General features: G+C 40.0%; 1 protein-coding gene across 1 annotated transcript in view; it reads left to right on the top strand.

Annotated features, from left to right (window-relative positions):
* CLYBL (citramalyl-CoA lyase) overlaps positions 1 to 20,835 on the top strand; it is an 87,251-nt gene that overhangs the window by 803 nt on the left and 65,613 nt on the right. Inside the window, 2 exon segments of the mRNA XM_039730436.1 lie at positions 237 to 416; positions 7,523 to 7,712. Of these exon segments, the coding sequence (XP_039586370.1) occupies positions 237 to 416; positions 7,523 to 7,712 (370 nt within the window).

Below are 20,835 nucleotides of genomic sequence, written 5' to 3'. Positions count from 1 at the left end.
ATGCAAGAATTTTGCTTAAAAAAACACACAGCTAGAAAAAAATTTGCAATATCTCTTTACAGTGTTGTAGATTTTTAAAATGCAACTTAGAAACTGAATTAGTTAAATAAATGAAAGCACTTAAAATTTTCTTGAAACAAAAACTGTCCATACTTAGCATTTATTTCTATATCTTTATATTTAGAAAGACAGAGAAATTGACTGTTATCCTTACTGCATGTTTCCATGTGGCAAAGTGAATGTGTTACAGACAGACAGAGTGCTTTTCCAGTGGCCTGTGGTGCCATGGGTCTGATGAAGCAGCAGAAAGCATCCCAAGAAGCCCCATACCTTGTCAATGGTAAAAGCAAAGCGAGGTACAGCTCGGCTCGAGAATGCTTTATGGGCATGACGAGTTATTCAGAGTTATCCACACCGTAAGGAAGGGAGCAAAGCCTCAACTGTATGTCACATATGCTAAAGCTCCCCAAGACAGGACACCAATTAACCTTGGATGATAGCAAACACACACACACACACAGGCTGCCCGAGAGGAGCAGCCTGTTGCCATTAGTAGGAAGCAGCAGCCCTTGTCACCCTCAGCCATTATTTAAATCTCTTTTAAAATTCACTTCTTAAGTCAAAGGACCGTAGCACTCTCCTCTTCCTCACAAACAGGCTATTTTTGCTGCCCTGAAAACAGGACACGTTAGTAATATGAGAAGCCAGTGGTCCTTTTATTTTTATCCTCGCTGTCTAATTTGGCCATTTTGAATTGAGAAGAAAAAAAATGCCTGATCTTCAGTCAAAGCAATTTAAGGCATGATGGAGTTCAGAGTGAACCAAAACAACAGGGTCAAATGTAGTTGAAAGAACATGGTGGGGTAAATAAAAGGTCTTTTTTTTTTTTTACATTTAGTGCTGGTGGGAGGAGAAAGTTTGGTTAACTATTTAACCTATGATAGCCTTTTATCATTTTATAGCTTAGGGGTCCATAATTTTAAGGTTTTGCCAGTAAGTTCCTGGTTTGTATTCAATCTTTCCTCTTGTGCCCAGTTATATGACTTACATTGATTTACTGGAGATAGGAAAAAATTATAAATAAAAAGCAGACAAAGACACATCTTTTTCCTAAAATTGCTTTCCAGCATCTTTGGATTTGGTGCTTAGTTTTCATTTCCACTCACACTTCTCTGTGTCATGATTTCTTTTTTTTTTTTAATTTTTTATTTTTCTTTTTTTTTTGATCAGTGGGGCTCTCCTTCCCCATTTGGTTCAGCTCTCTGTTTTTTGGCTATAATGCAATGTGTCCTGATCACTTGGAGTGAGTGCTTGTGAAAGGTCACTTGGAAGCCCCCTTTACATTTCTCCCTGCAACAGTTTTTCCAGCAGGCAAGTGCTCTCAGGAGCAGCCCCCTCCAATCTGTCCTTTTTGATAGCCAAAGCTGGTTGTTACGGGGGTTAAATTTCGTAATTCACTGAGTTTTTGTGAGCGCTTCTTCAACTCACCACTCTCAGTCCCGCGGTGGGCGCAGACCGCCTGTCTCCCTTAGGATGCTGAGGGAGTGCTAGGATTTATTCTTTCACCTTCTTCACTTTTGGGAGGCCAATTTTATACCTTTATGTCTTCCATCAGCTTCAGGGGAATTAATCTTCACATTAAGTCTGTGAAACATAGCATCAGCCTTATGGTGGGAAGTTTAAAATCAGACAAAGCCTCTCCTGGTAAAGAAAACTGCTTGTCAAGAGATCTCAAACCATGAGAGCTGGTGGCTTCTGCCTGCCCTGGAAAGGGCTTGGGTTTGGGGGGGTTTCTTAATTAGTTTTTTGAGGGTCAGGGAAATGACCGTACTGAGTCTGGAACAAAGGAAGAAATCAAAATGTAAAGCTGAGTGTTTGGTATGTTGATAACCCCCCAGTTTTAATTTCAGCATAATTGGATCAGGGTGAGCGGCAGTTGTTACGTAAAGTTCTTTCCCTTACATTTTATTCAAAAGTAAATATTTTTGCTCTTCACTTTTAACCTGAGTGTTGTTTTTTTTTTTTGTTTTTGTTTTTTGTTTTTTTTTTTCCTAAAGAAGAGCTGCTTGCTTTGCCTGGATTTATTTCCTCTAGGACAGCACTAAGATTTTGGGGACCTGTATTCTGATGGTAAAGCTTGTGACATGAGCTTTTGTTTTCCATTGGAGGAAATGTTAGCATTTTTTCACATGTTAACTTTTAAACAATTAGGAGGAATTTCTTTTCCTTGAAAACTGCTGTCCTTTTCTTTTTCCTCCCCTTTTCTCTCTTCTTGATATTTTTATTTCCCTTTTATATGGAGACTTGTAGATTTTGTCACTTCAAACGTTAGCTGTTCCTCCTCTTTTCTTTCACTTTACAATACACACTAGGAGATTTTTTTTTTTTTGCATATTCCTTCCCTTTCTCTGTGAGATATTGTAGTTCACCAAATTTAAAACACTACAGTATTTAGAATCCCCGCAGTGCCATTTTAAGTATTTGGACCTGGAAAATGCCCCAAGTAATAACTACCTGAATTGCTTTTAATTACACAATATAGCTGCATCATTTTACTTCAGATTCTTTTTGATTGATGCTGTAAGGCAATTGTAACCATGGATGATGGGATTAAGTGCCTCTTGAAGTGACTTTAGCTTCTTGTGGGAACAAAGGGAAAGAAGAGAACACTTAGTCCCTTTTTGAGTGAACAGCCTTTTTTCACTTGCTATATAAAGAAATACAATTAACAAACATTATCCCCAGAGGTGAATTGAAATGTACATGCGGACAATAACCGCTCTTGACTGCAATTAGACATATATGATCCGAGGTATTTTGGCCATTCATTAGTGCTAATTGTTTGAGAAACAAGCCCAGAGAACAAATGATTAAAATGTTAGTGCCATAACCGGGATTATTAGCATGTGTGATAAAATGCATGCGCCGCAGCTGTACCAATAAAACTCTCCAGCGAGTCGCTTTGATTCGACAAACACTCAGCGCGGCTGCGAGCCCGAGTATTTGCACAGGGCCTGCTGATGTTTATAACAAACAACTTGTATCTTCTTTTCTTAATTAGAAAGAATTACTATGCAAATTGTGGGGCTTTGTAATTCCATAGAAGTTTCCTTTGTTTTTGGCAGATTATTTGTGTGCGGTAGCGTGCTACTCCCCGGTAAATTCAACACGGGAAAACCATTACATTTTCTCTGGAGTGGGGTTTTTTTGCACATATTGCAGAAATTATTTGTATGACATTTTCCTGCATTAGCTGGGTCTTTTTCAGGGGGGGTTGTGGGTCTTGGATCACTTCTGCCCTTCTTCCACAGCTCCACAGATATCAGTTACATGCACAGAGGTCAAAAATACATGTGGAAATTATCCAGATTTTTTAATAGTTTTAGTGAAGTGTCTAAAAATGCTCTTTGCAAACACTTTGCCAACACTGTGCCAAAGATTGTAGAAGGAAAGATTTGGCCTATTGAACAATGAATATTTTTCTATGTGTTTTGCAGGTCTTCTAGGGGTGATTTGATGTAGCAAATAAACAGGGAACAGAGGCACAGGTTAAAGTGCTGGAAATCACTTGTGCCAGTACTTTATTTTGTAACCATATCTTGTTGGCTCCAATGTGACTGCACAGGTGTGTGCATTTAAATACGTGTATGAGTATGAGCAATGCTGGAATGTGAAAATGCAGTTTACAGCAGGGAAATTTGCATAATTTGGGGTAATTTTACTCTTCGCAGTCACGCTGTATGGCTTCAAACTGCAGTGTCTCTTAGTAGTCAAATAGGTTTTCTTTGCTCCTTCCAGAGGATGAACTATTCACTCTTGGGTGAAATGGTTCTCAGAGGACCATGAGAAACTTTAACTTGCCATCTACTTTTACATATTTGATGAAGACTTTAGTAGAGTGTTATGTTTGCTGAAGAAATTTAGTTTTATTTCCAAGACCCAAGAGCACTCAGCATGCTGCCAGATGCTATGAATGAAAATATGCTGCTGTAAAACAATTTAATGAGCATTACCCAATAGCCTAGTCCTTGTTTTAACTTACAGTGCTTAAAGGAAGAAACATTGTCTTAGCAAATTCACTTGGCTTTTGTCCATGTGTTTAGTTTAAAGCATAGTCAAGCTTAGTTTGAATCATTAAAATACTTGGAGCCAGGAAACATATGTAAGATTTTCCTCCTCTTTATGGCACAGGGTTAACAGTATAATCGAGACTGCAGTGCTGTGTGGGTTTTTTGTCCTAAAAAAGCAACTGCTGGGGATTTTTTCATTCTATCAACATAACAGAAGTCAAGATAATCAGGGGAGTGTTTCCTACCAGAGTAGCTAACTGCTCATATACAGAGCACCCCAAGCCTTGCCACTGTTTAAAATAAGTCTATAGACAAATGGATCTATTAATTAATCCATGTGTTCCTCTGCTTTTTTGTTGTAGAACATAAAATATGACTTTGCGATGAAAATGCACAGCGAGGATTAAAGAATATATGTCAAAGAATATATGTCAAAGAATTAGCATTGATACCATTTACTGCAGTCATACCTAAGGATACTTGTTGAAAACTCCTATTTTATATGAATAAAAATAAAATTTCTAGAGCTCTTAGTTTTGAAAGGAGAAAGATTCTGTGTTGACACCACCTCTTGCTGTGTATATTTTTTTCCTGGCCATACTTTTTGAAAACATTATTTCTGCTTCAAGTTACTAAGATATCCCATAAAACTAATAATTTGACATGTCAACAATGTATTTTTTATAATAATTCATGTCCTGAAAAACCTGTTGTTTGAGCCTATGTGGCTACAAAGTTGTTTAGCTGAGGAGATACAATAGTCACTGGGAAGTAGCATTTCCAGCATTAAGCCTATTAAGTGATGGTGCTTTAATGGATTAAGTCTATCACTTCTTTGGAGTCAGGTGGTCTGCTGAGGAAGCTGTACTACTCCTCCATCTAAACACAAGTTCACAGACCTGGATGGTGACACCTCACTAAATCTGGTCTGCAGATAATGGTGCTTTCACCTACACAACACTGCACACCACGTGTGTGGCATGCGGAGCAGGGCTGCCTTCGTGGGGCTTGCAGCAGTGAGAGGGAAAACGGCTGGTCAAACAGCCCTTGGTTTGATGACAGCCCAGAAGAAATCCTGGGAAACGTGTGACAGAAGATACATCTCATCTCAGCATGCTCTGAGATTATGGTGTTAGCCGCGTCTATCAGGTTTCTGGCAGGTTGGAGGGTTGGTGAGAGGCAGTCATTAAGGGTGCTCCAGGGGCTGCTTGGCTCCCGGCTGGAGTTAACTATTAATGGGCTGAGCTCTTTGACTCCTTTGTGCCCTTGGGAACCACAAGGCTGAAGCCATCAGAGAAAGAGAATAGAAACTAATCACTTTTGTTCCCTCATATATGTTATGGGAAAGATTGCAGACTTCTTTACTGACCTCTGTGTCACATTGAAAGAAGATTCTCCTCTTTCCATTTGAGATAAACCACTCTTCCCCCTCGTCCTTGTTCTCCCAAAGTGTACTACTGCAAGAAAATGAGATTAAGTGGATTTGTGTAGCGGCCACTTGAGTTGCCACAAGTTCTGTCATCACCCCCACTTCAGCCTGAAGCATGGAACATGAAGTAGTTTGTGAGAGAGAGGCAAAGAGAACACTTTGAGGGGCTCAGTGGGTCTCAGTTGCATGTCTCCAGGTGTTGATGGGACCTCCTACACCTGAGTCTTGAAGCTGTTGCTGTTATTAAAAAGGGTAGCACTGGCATTTTTAATAAAATAATGTCTATGTAACTGCCAAGTTGTCCCATTTCTTAAACTGAATTAAGCATTACCAGGCATGTTGCAAAGAAGAGCCCAGCAGTGGTCTTTGTAGGCTCTTAAAATGGATCCACACAGGATATGCAGACATGCAGCAGATGAGATGATGGAATCATTTTCCTTTTCAATTTAGTTTACTGAGGTAAAATGTGATAAAAGCTTTTTTCATATTTTTAACCCAACTCTTATATTCGGCTTTGAGGGTGCACACTCTAGGGGAAGAGAGGGTTCTTCAACAGTTTCAGCTTAGAAAAGTGAGTGTTACAGTGGTCTGTCAGTGACATGCCACATTGGTTCTGATTTGGATTGACTGAACTCGTTTCCAGGCATTTGAGTCATGTTTGCTTTGAAGAAAACCCACATGTGTGTGTAGCCATGTGTCATCCAAGTCTAGCAACTTGGGAAGCATTATTAAGAGGGGCACAGGAAAATGCATGGGTCCCTGACATGATGTGATAATGACATGTTCAGCATGGTGCTAGGAAAGCTTTGCATTATTCAAAGTGCTGAATAATATACATGATAATGCATAATGGTGTTATATGGTAGGATTATTTTGTGGTGTAAGTGCCTTGTGCTTAGTATGAAGGTAAATTGTATTATTTTGTCCTCATCTTTGATGTAGCAGAATAGGCCTGGGGGGTACAGCATGCAGTGGGGAGGAACAGGAGAAGGCAAGGGTTTGGTTTTTTTTGGAAGGCCAAGAAATACAGTGGCACCCTCTATAATTTATTTCTCTGTGCTTGTAATTATGGAGCAAAGTAAGCTCCCCACAGCACTCAAGAGCAGTGTCCTCTGCAGTCCCACAGCCTCCAAGTGCACTAACCCAGCTCCTGCCTGGAGCAAGTCAGCTGAGCCCTCACCAGGAATATTGAGGCCCCCACACCTCACACCTACGGGCCACAGGGATGTTATCCTCTCAAGCCACGTGGCACCAAAGGCTCACACCTGCACTGATGTGTGGTGCACAAAGAATTTACAAATTTAAACAGAAATCACAGCCAAAAAACTGCTGCTGATGCTGTTGGGTTTATGAACTCTGTCAATAGAAGTCTGTGCTGTGGATGTGAAAGTCTGAAGAGAATAGCAAGGTTCCACACTACATGGGATTTTCATTCTTTTTTCTTCATTTCCCCCTCCATCCATCTTGCTTATTTAAAATTTGCATGCAAATACATTTGTTGATATAATGCTACGGTTGCAAAATGAACTTCACAAACCTGTGTTTGTTTTAACCAGCACCCCTGCTTCGTTCACAGCATGGCATCCAGCTCCTGGAGGAAATGTGGCAGATAGCAGTCTCCTCCCCAAAGCAGTCCTGATCCATTCCCAGCACAGTCTGCATCCTACAGAGGAGTCTTATGACAGGGAAAAAAAAACATCCACTACCCTTCTGTATTTCATACTTGCTGTAGCACCCAGAATAGGCAGTGTAATTAAAGCTACATGGATAAACCTCAGCCCTGGCAGGTCTTCAATTATGATTAAGTCTACAACTTCTATTGAACACAGTGGTTTTGGAGTTTTATATTGTAATTAACTGTAATACTGATATCTCCCTAACTTGTCTCTTCCAAAGGGAAAAAATATGTAAGTAGCCCAAAACCAGTCACTATCTAGATAGGAATGTTTTGCTTTTAAAATACAGTCAAGTATGATTTACAGCATTGCTGCCAATAGTCTAATTTCAACAATATCCTTTACAGGGTGGATTCTCTTCTGCCAGCTGGTGTTCTTAAGCTTAGCTATCGCTTTACATCATCACACAAGTATGTTCCCAGACGGGCTGTGCTCTATGTACCTGCGGATGATGAAAAGAAGATAAGAAAAATCCCATCACTGAATGTAGATTGTGCAGTGTTGGACTGTGAAGATGGTGTGGCTCTGAACAGAAAGGTAATTAAAAATTATCTGTGTGATATAATCAGCACTAAAGAGAACTTGTGGAAAAACATTGCCTTTGCCTTGAGGAAGTGACAACCAGAAAGACAAAGATAACTCTTAAGATATACAGAGTAATGTCACAGTGATAGGCTTTGTGAAGGCGTTGGGAAAATCTGGTTACCCAGAACTCAAAGAGATCCCGTGTGAGTAAGCGGGGAGGGAGTTTTGCAGGAATACAGAACTGGGCATAAGCTGTCATCACAGAAGAGTGGGAGATACTGTTATTATTGCAACACATTTCTTAGGGAAGAGGAAGAAACAGTCTGTAAGAAGAGAAGTGGGAAAGGAAGCGTTAGTTCAGAATCACCAGGTGGGCAGTTTGTTATTGAAATAAAAGCATCTTCAGATTGTGAGCAAAACAGCGTGAGTCTGTTTGGTGTGTAAGCATTGGGGTGTTTGGAAAGATATACTTGCTGAAATTTTGGGGGGGAATGCTGTTAAGGATGTTTCTCAAGGAAGGATAAGTTAGATCCTGACCATATCAGTGTTTGGAATGGGGATGGAGAGCAGAGTGGGAGATGGATGTAGATGTGTCAAGTATCTGTGCCAAGTTTTTGTTAACATTAAACTGGAAAAACAGAAAATGATCTAGCATGCATTCAGTTTTGCTTGCAAACCATTTTTTTTTAATATATGGAAGTAACCATTTTAGTATGTTCCACATCTTAGAACCATAGAATCATTGGAAAAGACCTTTAAGATCACTGAGTCCAACCTTAAACATAAGTGCCAATTCAGACATCTTAAACAATGTATACAAGAAATTGGTGCAAATGTTTCCTAATGAAGGCTATTTCTCAACAGGAATGTAAGTTTGCTGTCACATTATTTTCATATTTGTTGGTTTTCCTAACTGTGTCTCTGTGCTTCAGACTACAGCAAGCACTGTTTAGGGTTTGAGGTATATAATATCTATTTATAGGTACATAAATAACTTGCCCAGAAAGTTAGGAAAACAGGCTTGAAAATTTTCCCATGTCCTCTCAAAAATGCGGACAAAATTTTATGATTTTCTTTTTCTTGTGAGTTAATGCTTTCCAGAAGGACTCTCTTGGATAGTGCTCTTTAACCTTCAGCTCTTTACAGGTATGTTGGAAAAGAAAAAATTTACAGAGTTTGCATGTACCTATGTTTATTCTGAAAAGTGAAAGTAGCAGTCCTGGATGTTCCTGTGTGCTGCTGAAGATGATTGGAAAACATTTTTCAGTTGCTAAAATTCTGTGTTGAAAGACTAGGATTATATCTCCTGTCACAGTGAATTAGTATTGTTTCATCACATTTCAGAGGCTGCTGCTGTAAGATGATACAAGATGTAGTTGTGTATCAAACTGAAGTATTTTTAGGTGCAGCTTAATTATATCAAATAATTTATAGCATAAGCATTTATTTGTAATAAACGATGACAGAAAAACAAAATTTTATGATCAAGATGACAAAGTTGACAGTAGCAATTTCTCAAGGGTGGTAAAATTCTAGCTCTGTTAAAGTGAAGTTGTGCCACTGGGTATAAGATTTCAAGGAAATTAAGGGGAAAATTGGTAATGGAAACTTGACACGACAGATGAGCCACTGCCTCAGCTTAAATGCAAAAAGAAAGCAGACAAGAGGTAAAAGTGGAGACGAGCTACCAAGAAGTAACAGAAAGTGTGGTCCAGGCTCGTTAGGAGCAGAATGAGGAAGTTCAGAGCTTGTCTGGAATCAAAACTGGTGAGGGATGAGCAGAACAGCAAAAATGGCTGCTATAAATGTATCAGCAGGAAAAATGAGAATAAAAACCAGTCAAATAGATGCACTGCTCCATAAAACTGCAGGCTTTACTGTCAGAGTCTGCCCAGTCTCAGACCTAGAAGCAAAACTCTGGGGAGGGAGGGAGCAGCCACAGTAGGGGAGGATAGAGTTAGGGTCTATTTAAATAAGCTGGTTTGTGGGAGCAGACAGGACACTCTGGAGCCTCTCAGGGAGCTGTCGTGTGTCATCAGGAAGCTGCTGTCTGTCATCACTGAAAGGTCAAGGCTGGGGGATGTTCCTGAAGCCTGGAGAAAGGCACTTCTGCCCAAAAGGCCCTGGGTGCAGTTGTACAACAAGCTGCACAGGGTCACTGGTGTGTCCTTCAGCACGAAGCATCCCCCAGGGCCCTGCTGGCACAGCTGCACCCAGCAGGTCCAGGGAAGGGGCTGGTCCTTCCCCTCCACTTGTTTTTGACAGTGTCTTTGTGGAGTCCCTGTGCCAAGCTGTGGATCCCAGGACAAGAGAGAGGCTGAGCAGTGGGAAGGAGCCCATGAAGGGCCATCGGGCTGATCATGGCACAGGAGGAGAGGCTGAGGGGCTGAGTTTCTTCATCCTGGAGAAGAGATGGCTGAGTTGGGTCTTGATGGACACTTTGCTTCCTGAGGGGAGCTGAATGGGTGCAGAGCCAGACTCTTCTCAGAGGAGCTCAGAAATGGAAAAAGTTAAAAAACTGGGCACAGGTTGCATGAGGGGAGATGCTGACTGGAGAAATGGGGAAAACATGGGGAAGACAAAGGAAAAAAACAAGACAAGGGAAAAATGTCTTGCCCATGCAGGTGGTCAGAGACTGAAGAGATTGTCCATTGGTGGTGTATCCTTCCCCCCTAAGGGTATTCAAGCCTTGGCTGGATGAAACTGTGATTGGCCTGGTGTCAAGCAGTAGTTAGTGCTGCTTTGAGGTGGTCTCCTGAGATCTCTTCTAACCTGAATTAGACTCTGTGATTGCATGATTTAGTAGAGAAGCCTAATTCAAAGCGATTAGAAGTTTGAATTTCATTTTTAGATCTGCCACGGATAGACGGGAAGAGTTTGAGACATAGGTTCTATGAATGTGAAGCTGAAATTATTATTGCTCTTGAAGCTTAATTTATTAATGTTTATGAGGTGTTTGGAGACTTTGTGTGAAAGATATGTCAAGAACATGCATTGAAATACAGTGTTCAGTGGCCCATTGCAAATGGGTCATTTCAAACTGAGGGGAAAAAAAACCCTAGGAAACACAGCAGTGCTGAGTCTGTCCTTTATTCATTCTTCTTAAATGCTACTAATGAATTCGACTATTTATTGCTGTATCTTATATTACTTTAAATGCTACTTATGGACTTCCTTCAAACTGCTGCAGAAATGTTGAATTTGGGGAAAACCAGGACCTGACTAAAGGTTCACAGTCCCTTGGGCTAAACTAGCCTGTCTACAGATCTTTATTTGCATGAAGTCCAAGCAGCAAGCTTAAACCACATCTAAGGGGTCTATTTTAACAAGATGCTGTGTGGTTTACATTAGGATTAAGTTAAAATTTGACAGATCAATAATCTGGCATGTCAGCAGCTCTATTTGCTTGATCATTCAGAAGGAAACGAGGAAGATGAGCTTCCTATTACTGAAACTGGTAACATTTGCAAAACTACATTTGGTTGCAGTAGCAGCTTTTGAAGCTGGGGCCGTAAAATAAAAATATTTAACTATTTTCTATGCAGTATTTTCTCTCTGTGAAGTTTTGAAAGATTTCCTTCCCTGTGTCTTACCCTTACAATTATGTTTTCTAATGGCTGACAGAGAGTACCAAAAGGGGGGAACCCATACCCATACCCTAATCTCCTTACCATTTCAGTGCCTTCATTTCTTACCTTCAAGAACTACAGCATTGACCACAACTTCAGGTGTCATCTCTTTCCCCTTCTTTTGAATATCTGATATTTTGACTAAATAAAAAAAAAAAAAGTAAAAACCTCACAGCATTCATGAGGAGAAAATATTTCAGTGAATTTTCTGAGAAGAACCAGTGGGAAGAAATGGCTAATAAGGAAGTAGTTATAGTATGCTGAGTACTAACCCTCAAAGTAGGGTTAGACCTGGTATGAGTAGCACAGGGGCTTTTGCAACACCTTTGGGACCAGGCAGAGTGGTAGGAGGGCTTCAAAAATTCGGAATAGGAAAGCTGATAAGGAGATATGCTGGTGTTGCTGAAAATTTCTTTTACAAAAGAAAGTCTTGCTGAACATACCCTACAAGTCATGCTGTTCTCTAATCCTGGCTGGGGATCCACATGCCGTTTTTACAGGTTCAGATGCATAGTGCCATATGATGTAGACTGTCAGCTGCCTCTCAAGGTTTCTGACTCTGTAAGACTTTGGGTATTTCTACAAAAGTAATTTAAGTTTTGGTTGTGGGAACAATTGAATATTAGTAAAGGGAAGTTACCTTCTCTGAGGTACTATTCACAGAAAAAGATAGGACATCTTTGCCACTGATGTACATGTACATTTTAAAGAAATTACTCAGAATTATGGGCTTGGTGATATTTTAAAGTGAACAGTTCAAATAAAAATTCTAAACTTATAAAATTAGAAATAATACAGATTGCAGTGTTGATATGTCACAAATGCATCATGCTCTTAGAGACAAAAATAGGTTGTATCTATTTCAGCTCTTCACAGGAAAAGGTCTGAATATGCTTTCATTTTGATTGTAAAAAATAAAAAGGTTTTAAAAATGGCTGCATTGATATGCTTGTATGATTCATATAAGCCAGCAAGCTGAATTGCACCTTATGAAAGATCTCTGTGTAGGAGCTGAGCTGTCTCAAGGGCTCTCAGCCAAGCCAGCAGTCCCTGCTGTAGCTTTTCTCTGTGGAGCTGCATCACTCACTGTGCTGGTAGGTCAGGTGGATCTATTGTCAGGTGGAAACTTCTCTCTTCCTGTTGGAGGAAGGAAAATTTCCATGTCAGTGCATTCATTTTCCAAGGACACAGTGAGCTGAGATTTTGTAGTTAGTTCCCATGGGTTATGTAAAGTTACCACCTTTATAAGAGTTTTCTAGAAATGCATTTTTTTCCAGCAGGATCCTGTCTTGGTGGTGCTGTTCTTTATAGCATTCAGGGGGAGTTAGCTGCCAGGTTAGCCTAGCAAGAAAACAGCTGGGGTTGCTACTATAGCCTTTATATATCTTTCTGAGTCCTTGGCAAGAGTTTTGGAGAGTTTAAATGTCTCCAAACCAATGCTATTTGTGGTTTTATCTTGTTTGTGGTTGGCAGGGTGGTTTTGAAAACCTGGGTGCACTCTGCAGATCCCTTCAGTGTGCCATCAGGCCAGGCAGGGCACAGTCCCTCCTGCCAAAGATGACCTTTGAAAATTCTCACAGGCAAATTTTTAATGTGATAGGATTTGGCCTTTTCTTTCCAGGGGGAACGCCAGTGTTATAATTAAGAATCAAAACAAAGCCCCACGTTCCCTCTGCTCATGTTTTTTTTGTATCAGAGGTGTAAAAGCAATCCCTTGGAGTGTACATATGGCTGAGAAACGTCTGTGCACTCCTCTAACATAAATTACTTGAAAACAGGAAATTTTATTGTTGATCCTCAGGAACTATATAGAGCTCATTCATCCAATAGAAAATTATTGATATTCAGGGCTTCACTGTAAAATTATGTCAGACTGATTAGATTTTGATCTCCTAAGCTTTATTTAATGTGAATCATCATTATGTTGCTTTGTCTCTTAGAAAAACCTTGCTTTCTCCTCCAGCACTTAAGCAAGAGAAGCTGGGGAAGAGGAAACCTCAGCTCTGTCCTTTCTCCATGTGCCTTCCTTGAGAGGGAAGTGGTGGCTCCTGAGCTTCTCCTGTTCTTCCCAGTTTCCTCAGCACTGAGGGGAAATTTCGTTGTGTTAGGAGGAGGTAAATGGAAGGACCTATCTTACTAATCTGAAGCATGTCTTCTCAGAATCATAGCATAAATATGTTCCTACCTAACATCATGGAGCCACTTAAAAATTAATTGTGCTGTGTCATGGAAGAAGGAAAAATCATTTAATTATTTTGAATTGTCTGTTTTAAAAAAATAGGATTAAAGCCTGGCCACCTTTCAAAGTGTTCCATTATGAATAACACATATGTAAGAGATGACTCTTAGTTCATTACAGTTAAGAGCAGATCATCCACAAACATGCTGATTTTATGGAGATTTCTCCCTGTGAGAATGCCTCCTCCATCTCTCTAGTGATCTCATCCTGGGGTCAGAACAAACAGCACGCCAGAGAGAGGGCATCCTTGCCTACCATTTTCCCCTTAATCTGAGACCTCCTGACCTTTTTAGTCCTTATCATTGATGACAAGAGGCTCTTGCATATAAAACAACACTTCAACTAAATTCGGGGGTGGAGATAAATACTTGAAATGGGTCAGTGTGGTATACAAAAAAAAGTGAGGCTTTCTTTGTTGAGATGAATTTCCTTATGGATGTTATTGAAGGATTTTATAGTATTAGTGGACGAAAGCTCCTGTTGGTTTCCATAAATCTCTAGTTACTTCAATTAAACCCAACAGTTTTCCTGTATTATATGATGATAATCTCTTTTTTTTTTCTTTTTTTTTCTTTTTTTTTTAATAAAGCCATGTTGGTTAGGATTTATCAATGCTGCAGGTATTTCTCTAGGCTCATAGTGAGACTGTTAGCTAGTACTTCATAGGCACAGTTGCATGAAACATTGATAACTAGGTTATTTTACCAGGTCTTTGCTTTATTTATAATAAATTAGTACTGTACCTAATTGTATTCCTCCTACAGGGAGAAGGCTTGCTGATAAAGTGTGTAGAGAATGATTAAATGTACACAGGCGCATAGTAGGGTGACTTCTTTTCAAAAGATGCACAAAATTAAAATGGGAATGCTGCTTTCCCCACTGGCTTGCCATTATTAAAAGTCTGAGTAGCATGGGAAATTTCTTCTGTAGGAATTGGGGAGTCCAAAAGTCTCTCTGGTTTATTGTAGGGGAGCTTGACTGTACGGTGAAACTCTGCAAGGCCTTTTTGATCCTTGAAGAGTTCTGATGAATATACATTTTTATGAAAGTTGTAAAGTGTTTTCATTTCCTCATTAATCCCACCATGGTCCTGGAAGAACTGCCACTCCTGAGTACTGACTGTGACAATAAAAGTTTTTGTTCCTATTGTTTTACTCTACAAGCCAATCATCTTCCTTACATAAAGATTTGAGGATTCATAAGGAGATCGCAATATTCAGCAATTTTCTTCTTAATGAGCTCAGTAATGCCTGTTTCTCTTCGAGCAGAGCCTTTGAATTGCCAGTTATTTCTTTTCCACTGATTCAGATGTATCCAATTAAGTTTGACTTGGACATGTACTGATGTAACTATTACTGCTGACAGAATGGTGTCTAGAAAATTAGGGAAAATGTCTTGGCTCAGTATTAACGGGGTTTTCCGGCAGGAATACATTAATAGACCTGGTAAAATATTTTAAAATATACATTTTATATTTGTATGGACTTGTAAGTCACAATCCTTCACTTTTGTCTGTAGTCGACTGTCTGCAGGCACATCAGCACACCTGGGTACTAAAGGCTGACTGCAGGATTAGAATGGATTGCTATACATTTCTGGACCAAGTTTCAATATTTCATCTGTTCTCGTAGCAGGAAGGACCTGGCTACACAGCCATTGAGCACCTATCATTTAGTTTGAAGCTGTTATGTTTCAAGTATGCAACAGAAAACCATGCTAATTCTAAGAAATTCAGTTTACACGGGTAGCTGAGAAACAATCGGTGGGATCAAATTTTAGCACTTCTTTTGTATGCAAAGCCATGTTCTGTGTTGTGTTGTGTTGTGTTGTGTTGTGTTGTGTTGTGTTGTGTTGTGTTGTGAGGGCTCCAGTGGGGTGAGGAAGTTATAAAGGTACTGCCCCTGTCTTACTCACAGGGCTACTCAGCATTTAACACTGTTTGCTTCTTTGCTTTTTTTTTGTTGGCAATTAGCAGGCATTGAAAAGTGTTTGTTTATCCAAGTTTCTATTGCAATTAATCTTGAAACCTAGTCGTGAACTTCAGATTCCATTGTGCTCATAGCCAGTAGTCCACCCTGCTTATTCTTCCTCATTGCAAGGCCCACACTTCAAAAACAGAGTGGCGAGTGAAGTGTGAGGAAACCCAGAGACTCTCATTAACAGGGACATGGACCAGAAAGTGGTAGGACACACAGAGAATACAGCCCCTTGCCCTCTTTGGTAAACTTGTCTACAAGGTATCTCTATGGTCACACGTGGCCCTGTGGTCTGATTTGGGCAAGATAGGTAGGGAAGGAAAGGTGGAAATGCATGGTATTTTTCCCATTGCGTTGGCGCCATCAAAGCTGGACCTATCCCACTGAAGAGTGGGAAGAACCTCAGAGATACTCAGAAGATTATGAGGAAATCTGTGGTTTATTTTATCAAGCTGTTTAAACAATACCTCTTCACCTGGGGTTTAATAGCGTTATTAGGTAGCAAAACAAGGAAATGTGGTGAGATGCTGGGTCAGGTGGAGAAACAGCACAACCAAATATGGAAGTTGCAGATGGAGGTGAAGGTGTTGTTGTCATGGCTAGGCTTGGGAATCTCAGCAGGTGTCAGCTGCCAAGATACCCAAAAAATCATGAAGTTTAATGTCTGTGTCTTTGGGTTCATCTACTGTTCTTCTGGAGACCTGATAAAAGGATCCTAGCACTCAGTGGTGGGAGCTAAACCACCAGTACCTGTGCAAAAGCCTCATTTCCTTCCACTGTATGAGCAGGAGTCCACAGTACTGACAGTGCTATGGATTCTGCTGTCCTTATTCAGATAACATTTCACATTTCATGAATTAAGGACATTTGTGTCAAAATTAGTAACTCAGACTTAAGCCTTTAGGGAGTTTTATCCTCTTCCTCCTATACACCAGCATATATTGAATTGAAGTCATGTGAACTGTGCTGGTTGTGAAATAAGCATAGAACCATCTAAAACCAGGCCTTTATTTCCACTGTGAATCGAACCCCATGCCATGGCATCCCTTTAACTTAAAGTGGAGCAATTTATCTCTGTTCAACAGAAGACAAAACACATGGATTATGATTTCCTAAAGCCCTGGTTTTTACATATTCTGTGAATTACTTTCTTCTCCAAATTGTGAAAGATTGTAAAGCTGTGCTTTATATACCAAAAGGATACACTTTCATGGAACAAGCTGATACCCAAAATCTCTGGCTCACTGACAGTGGAGGGCATCCAGAGCCACAAATCTAATGTGCCCACACATACAGAATAGTGCACAATATGCAAATATTGCAATTTTTCTAGCCCCTGTCATAAAAGCCACAACAAATGGGGATGGAGCATTAGGAACTATATGCATTTTTAAATTCCCACCTAAACCTGCACAGCTCTGACGGCTCCACAGTATGCAGTAGGCTCTAAGGACATGAAAGCTTTTAACGCTTCCTTAGGTTACATATTGCCATGCCCAGAATTTGGGGTCCAAGCAAGAAATTCTTTTACAAAGAAGTTAAAAAACTGCCAGTTTTTAAAATTATTATTATGGGTAAGTCAAAACATCCAGCTGCATTTGAAAAGTTGCTGTTTTGACAGTGGTTTTTATAGCTGTATGGAGCATGAGCAGTTGTTAGCATATTTGAATGCGCTGTACAAAGCATAGTGTATTATTCTCCAAAAACAAGTGCACATGTCTGCAAATCCAGCCTGCTACAGATGTGGATGTTAGTGTCAGCTGCTTTGCTGAGGTTGCTCCTCTTTCTTTTTGGCTGTAATATCACAAAGTGAACTGCCTTTTTGTCTATCAATAAGGAAATTGATAAGCTGACTGTGGAGTTGATCAGCATTTTGCATCTTTTTGAAAGCATAAATGAAATTCTAGTGTTTTCTGAGTCTGACTAACAATTTCTATCTTTAGGGCAGCTTGGTTGATCTGAGATTACTGCTTTAACTCCTGCATAACATAGGGCTGCCTACTGTGGCTTGGTGTAATGGCTCTTTTGCAATCCTTCTTTCACTGCAGTGCAGTAGGGCTACCCTCTCCAGAACAATGTACTTACCAGTTATTTCAAGACTGGGAGAAAATGATTATAAATACTCTTCTTTATTTTGATCACTGAGCTCCAGAAGACCATAAATCCTTGTGTTGTTCCTCATTTGGGAGCAAATGGTTATAAAGATCCTGGCTGTTCATTTTAGGATGATTATAAACCATGACTTGCTCATTCTTTCCTCCTTATTTGTTACAGCCTCTTGCTAGATTGCCTCAAAATAGCTGCTCCTATGCCAGAGTTAAGATAACTCTATCTTCTAAGGTTTCACAATACAATTGTGCATTAAAAGGGGATATACGTAACAAATTGGTATTTTCTTCCAGTTTAGTCAGGTTATTTGGTTACATTTTAAGCTTTGATTCCGCACAGACCAAATCTTCCACTCATTAACCAATTATTTTTAAATAGAATATTTATAGATCATAATTTAGTATGCATTTTCTTGAGAAAAAGGGCAAATTAATACATGTAAACATGGATGAATTTATTTAAATATGCTGTCCACAAAATCCTTACAATATGTAAACAACATTTGTTATGCCTTGGAGATAACATATGATTGGACTCACGAGACCCTGTTTATCCTACCAAACAGTTTCTTTTATAACTTCAAAGGGAATTTTATATATTTATGGCAATTGCAGGGTGTTAAGTGCAGCTAGACAGAAATTATACCTCAGCTATTTAGTTAATGCCAATAGGGATTAAATTAGATTTTATAGCTGTTAGTAGAAGTCTGTTTTGTAGCTAACAAGTGGGATTTTTAAATCCTGGAAAGCATAATCCTATTATAAAACTGGCAGCTGAATTAACATTATCTAGGAAGCAAGTCTTCACGGATTAACATTTTTTGACATTAACAAAGAAAAACTAATGCTACAGGGATATTAGATGCTTTTCCCAAAAGTAGGGAAAAAGGAAAGTGAATATAGGACAAGATAAATGGCACAAATAGTGCAGGAGGGAAAAATGGAGTGAAATATGCATGAGGGGAAATCTGGGAGTGGTCATGTTCTGCCTCAAATACAAAAGAAATACACTGAGTAGGAAGAGATACCACAATTGATAATTCAAATATAACCCACACATTGATTTGTACGTGCCTTATGGCTAATTCTCAGTTATCCAAATGAGCATGGGACAGCCACAGAGGCCTTCTCCTGTCCTGGGAGGCTGCCTCTGCATTCCAGCTGTAGGAACACTGACAGCAGTGCAGAAGGAACACTGATTCCTTTGCTGAAAGGCCCATCAAGCTGTTCCACAGAGACCCTGATGAAGTTCTCCTTACACTCTTTGAAGAACAGTTCTGGGACAGTTGCTGTAGGCAGTGGAACAGGGGATGAGTGGGACAATGAACTTGCTTGTCCTGCAATACGTAGCCTGAATAGCTATAAGGGTATGTACCGTGTCATATTTAAATTAAAAAATCTTTGTCCACATTATAATTGCAGAACAAAATTTTTATTATTTAAAATTGTGAATTATGCATCTCCTGTAAATTATTTTAAAGGTTCTGTGGTTAAAATCCAAGGTTTTACTTAATCACAGTTACAGCACTGAAATAATGAAATTAGTAATCTTCTGTGTGGAGGGCTAAGAAGAATCCACTTAATAAACCTTCCAATCACAAAAACATGACAATTTCTTCTAGATTTTGCAACATCATATTCAGTGTTGTTGACCCAGTACATTTTATGTTTTATTTACGATTTTATGGTAACTTCTTTTGGCTTCCATCTTGTCTCATAAATTTCTTCTTTCTTATAAAATAGAGAATTTCAATAATTGCAAATGAGTGTGAAATATCTAAGCGGCCAAACTATCTGTCCTCCTCTGAAGGGAGTGCCATGAGGAAGAACCTTGGAGCCATTATTTCAGAGGGAAAACATAAATCATTTGGCATTAACAGGACCAACATTTATACCTCGTTGTGTGCATTTTGCACCAATGACAATGAACCCTAATAGGAATAAGAGGTAGTTGTTTGCCCACTATTGGGGCTCTTTTTCAAAAATCCGTGCTCCAAATGTGTTCTTCTATTCCATGTGCAACAGACTGTAAGCTTGGTGCTTTAAAGCAGACAGGGATTTTTTAGCCACTGCCACAGCCCTCTGAGGTGCTGAGAACGTTCAGAGAAGTGGGAGAACATGTGCCTGTGATTTCCCACATCAGGAAGGACGTGAACCTGATGTCTCCCCTTTATCATGAAGCACATGATAAAGGATCTATCTTTCCTTCCTCCTTAAATAATGAGCAATGCTATGGCATTTTGTTTCCAGGTTTGCTGTCAGAGTTGGAAGGTATACAGACCCGGCCTATAAGACAGGTTGTTTTTAAAATGTTCATCTATCGCCTCAGCTTGGGTCAATAGGCTTAGCTGTTCATTTTTCATATGGAAGCAGCTGTCAAATGAGAAATAAAGAAAGATTATGTGGAATGAGACTGTTATATGACCAGGGAGTTGCAGCCACATCACCTGACTGGATACTCATCATCTGCCTTCAGACTCTGGAAGACAGAGATGGAGATGCAAGCAGGCAATTGGCTTAGTGAGAGAAGACCTTTCCTCCAGATGATCCTATGCCTGCTGTGACTGGGTGCTGCCTGACTGTGAAAGAAGTCATTGAATGGGGAGGAAGGGATGAAGGATGCCTGGCTCTGCCACCCAGCACTCTTGTATCTGAGTATGTGTTTTTCTGGAGTAGATGCTTTGTAGAAGCTTGTTCAAGGCCTACATGTGGAAAACAACAGCAGCATCACCTGAACGTTGCCAGCCAGGGCACCTGACCTCAGAATCTGGCTTCATGTTGTCAAATTTGCTTATCATCCATGAAGTACTGTGGAAGTGCTGAGAAGAAAAAGAAATGCCCAGAAATGTGAAGGTGGGTTGTGGTTTTCAGTGCTTGAGGCTGTTACAAGCAGCCCTGCACACATATGCTTTATTTTGTAGCTAGAGGTGATCCGTACACTGAGCAACCTCTGAGTAGTGCTTGATGTGAATTGACAGAAACTAGCAGAAAGAGCAACTAGCTTCTGGCCTCTGACATCAATTCCCATTCCTGGTCATCAGACATCACCTCTTCCTACATCCACCTCTTCATTGAGGTGTGGTGCTACATAGCAAAACATTGCATGGTTCATGCCTTCATGGGGGTGATGTTTCCTGCAGGAAGAGCAGCAGCTCTTTGCCATAAGCAAGAGCTCTCAGAGAC

Source organism: Passer montanus, unplaced genomic scaffold (assembly GCF_014805655.1).
Source record: "Passer montanus isolate IOZ18808 unplaced genomic scaffold, ASM1480565v1 scaffold72, whole genome shotgun sequence".
Classification (NCBI taxonomy): domain Eukaryota; kingdom Metazoa; phylum Chordata; class Aves; order Passeriformes; family Passeridae; genus Passer; species Passer montanus.
The sequence above is the reverse complement of the archived record's forward strand: the minus strand, read 5'-3'. Positions and strand labels throughout refer to the sequence as shown.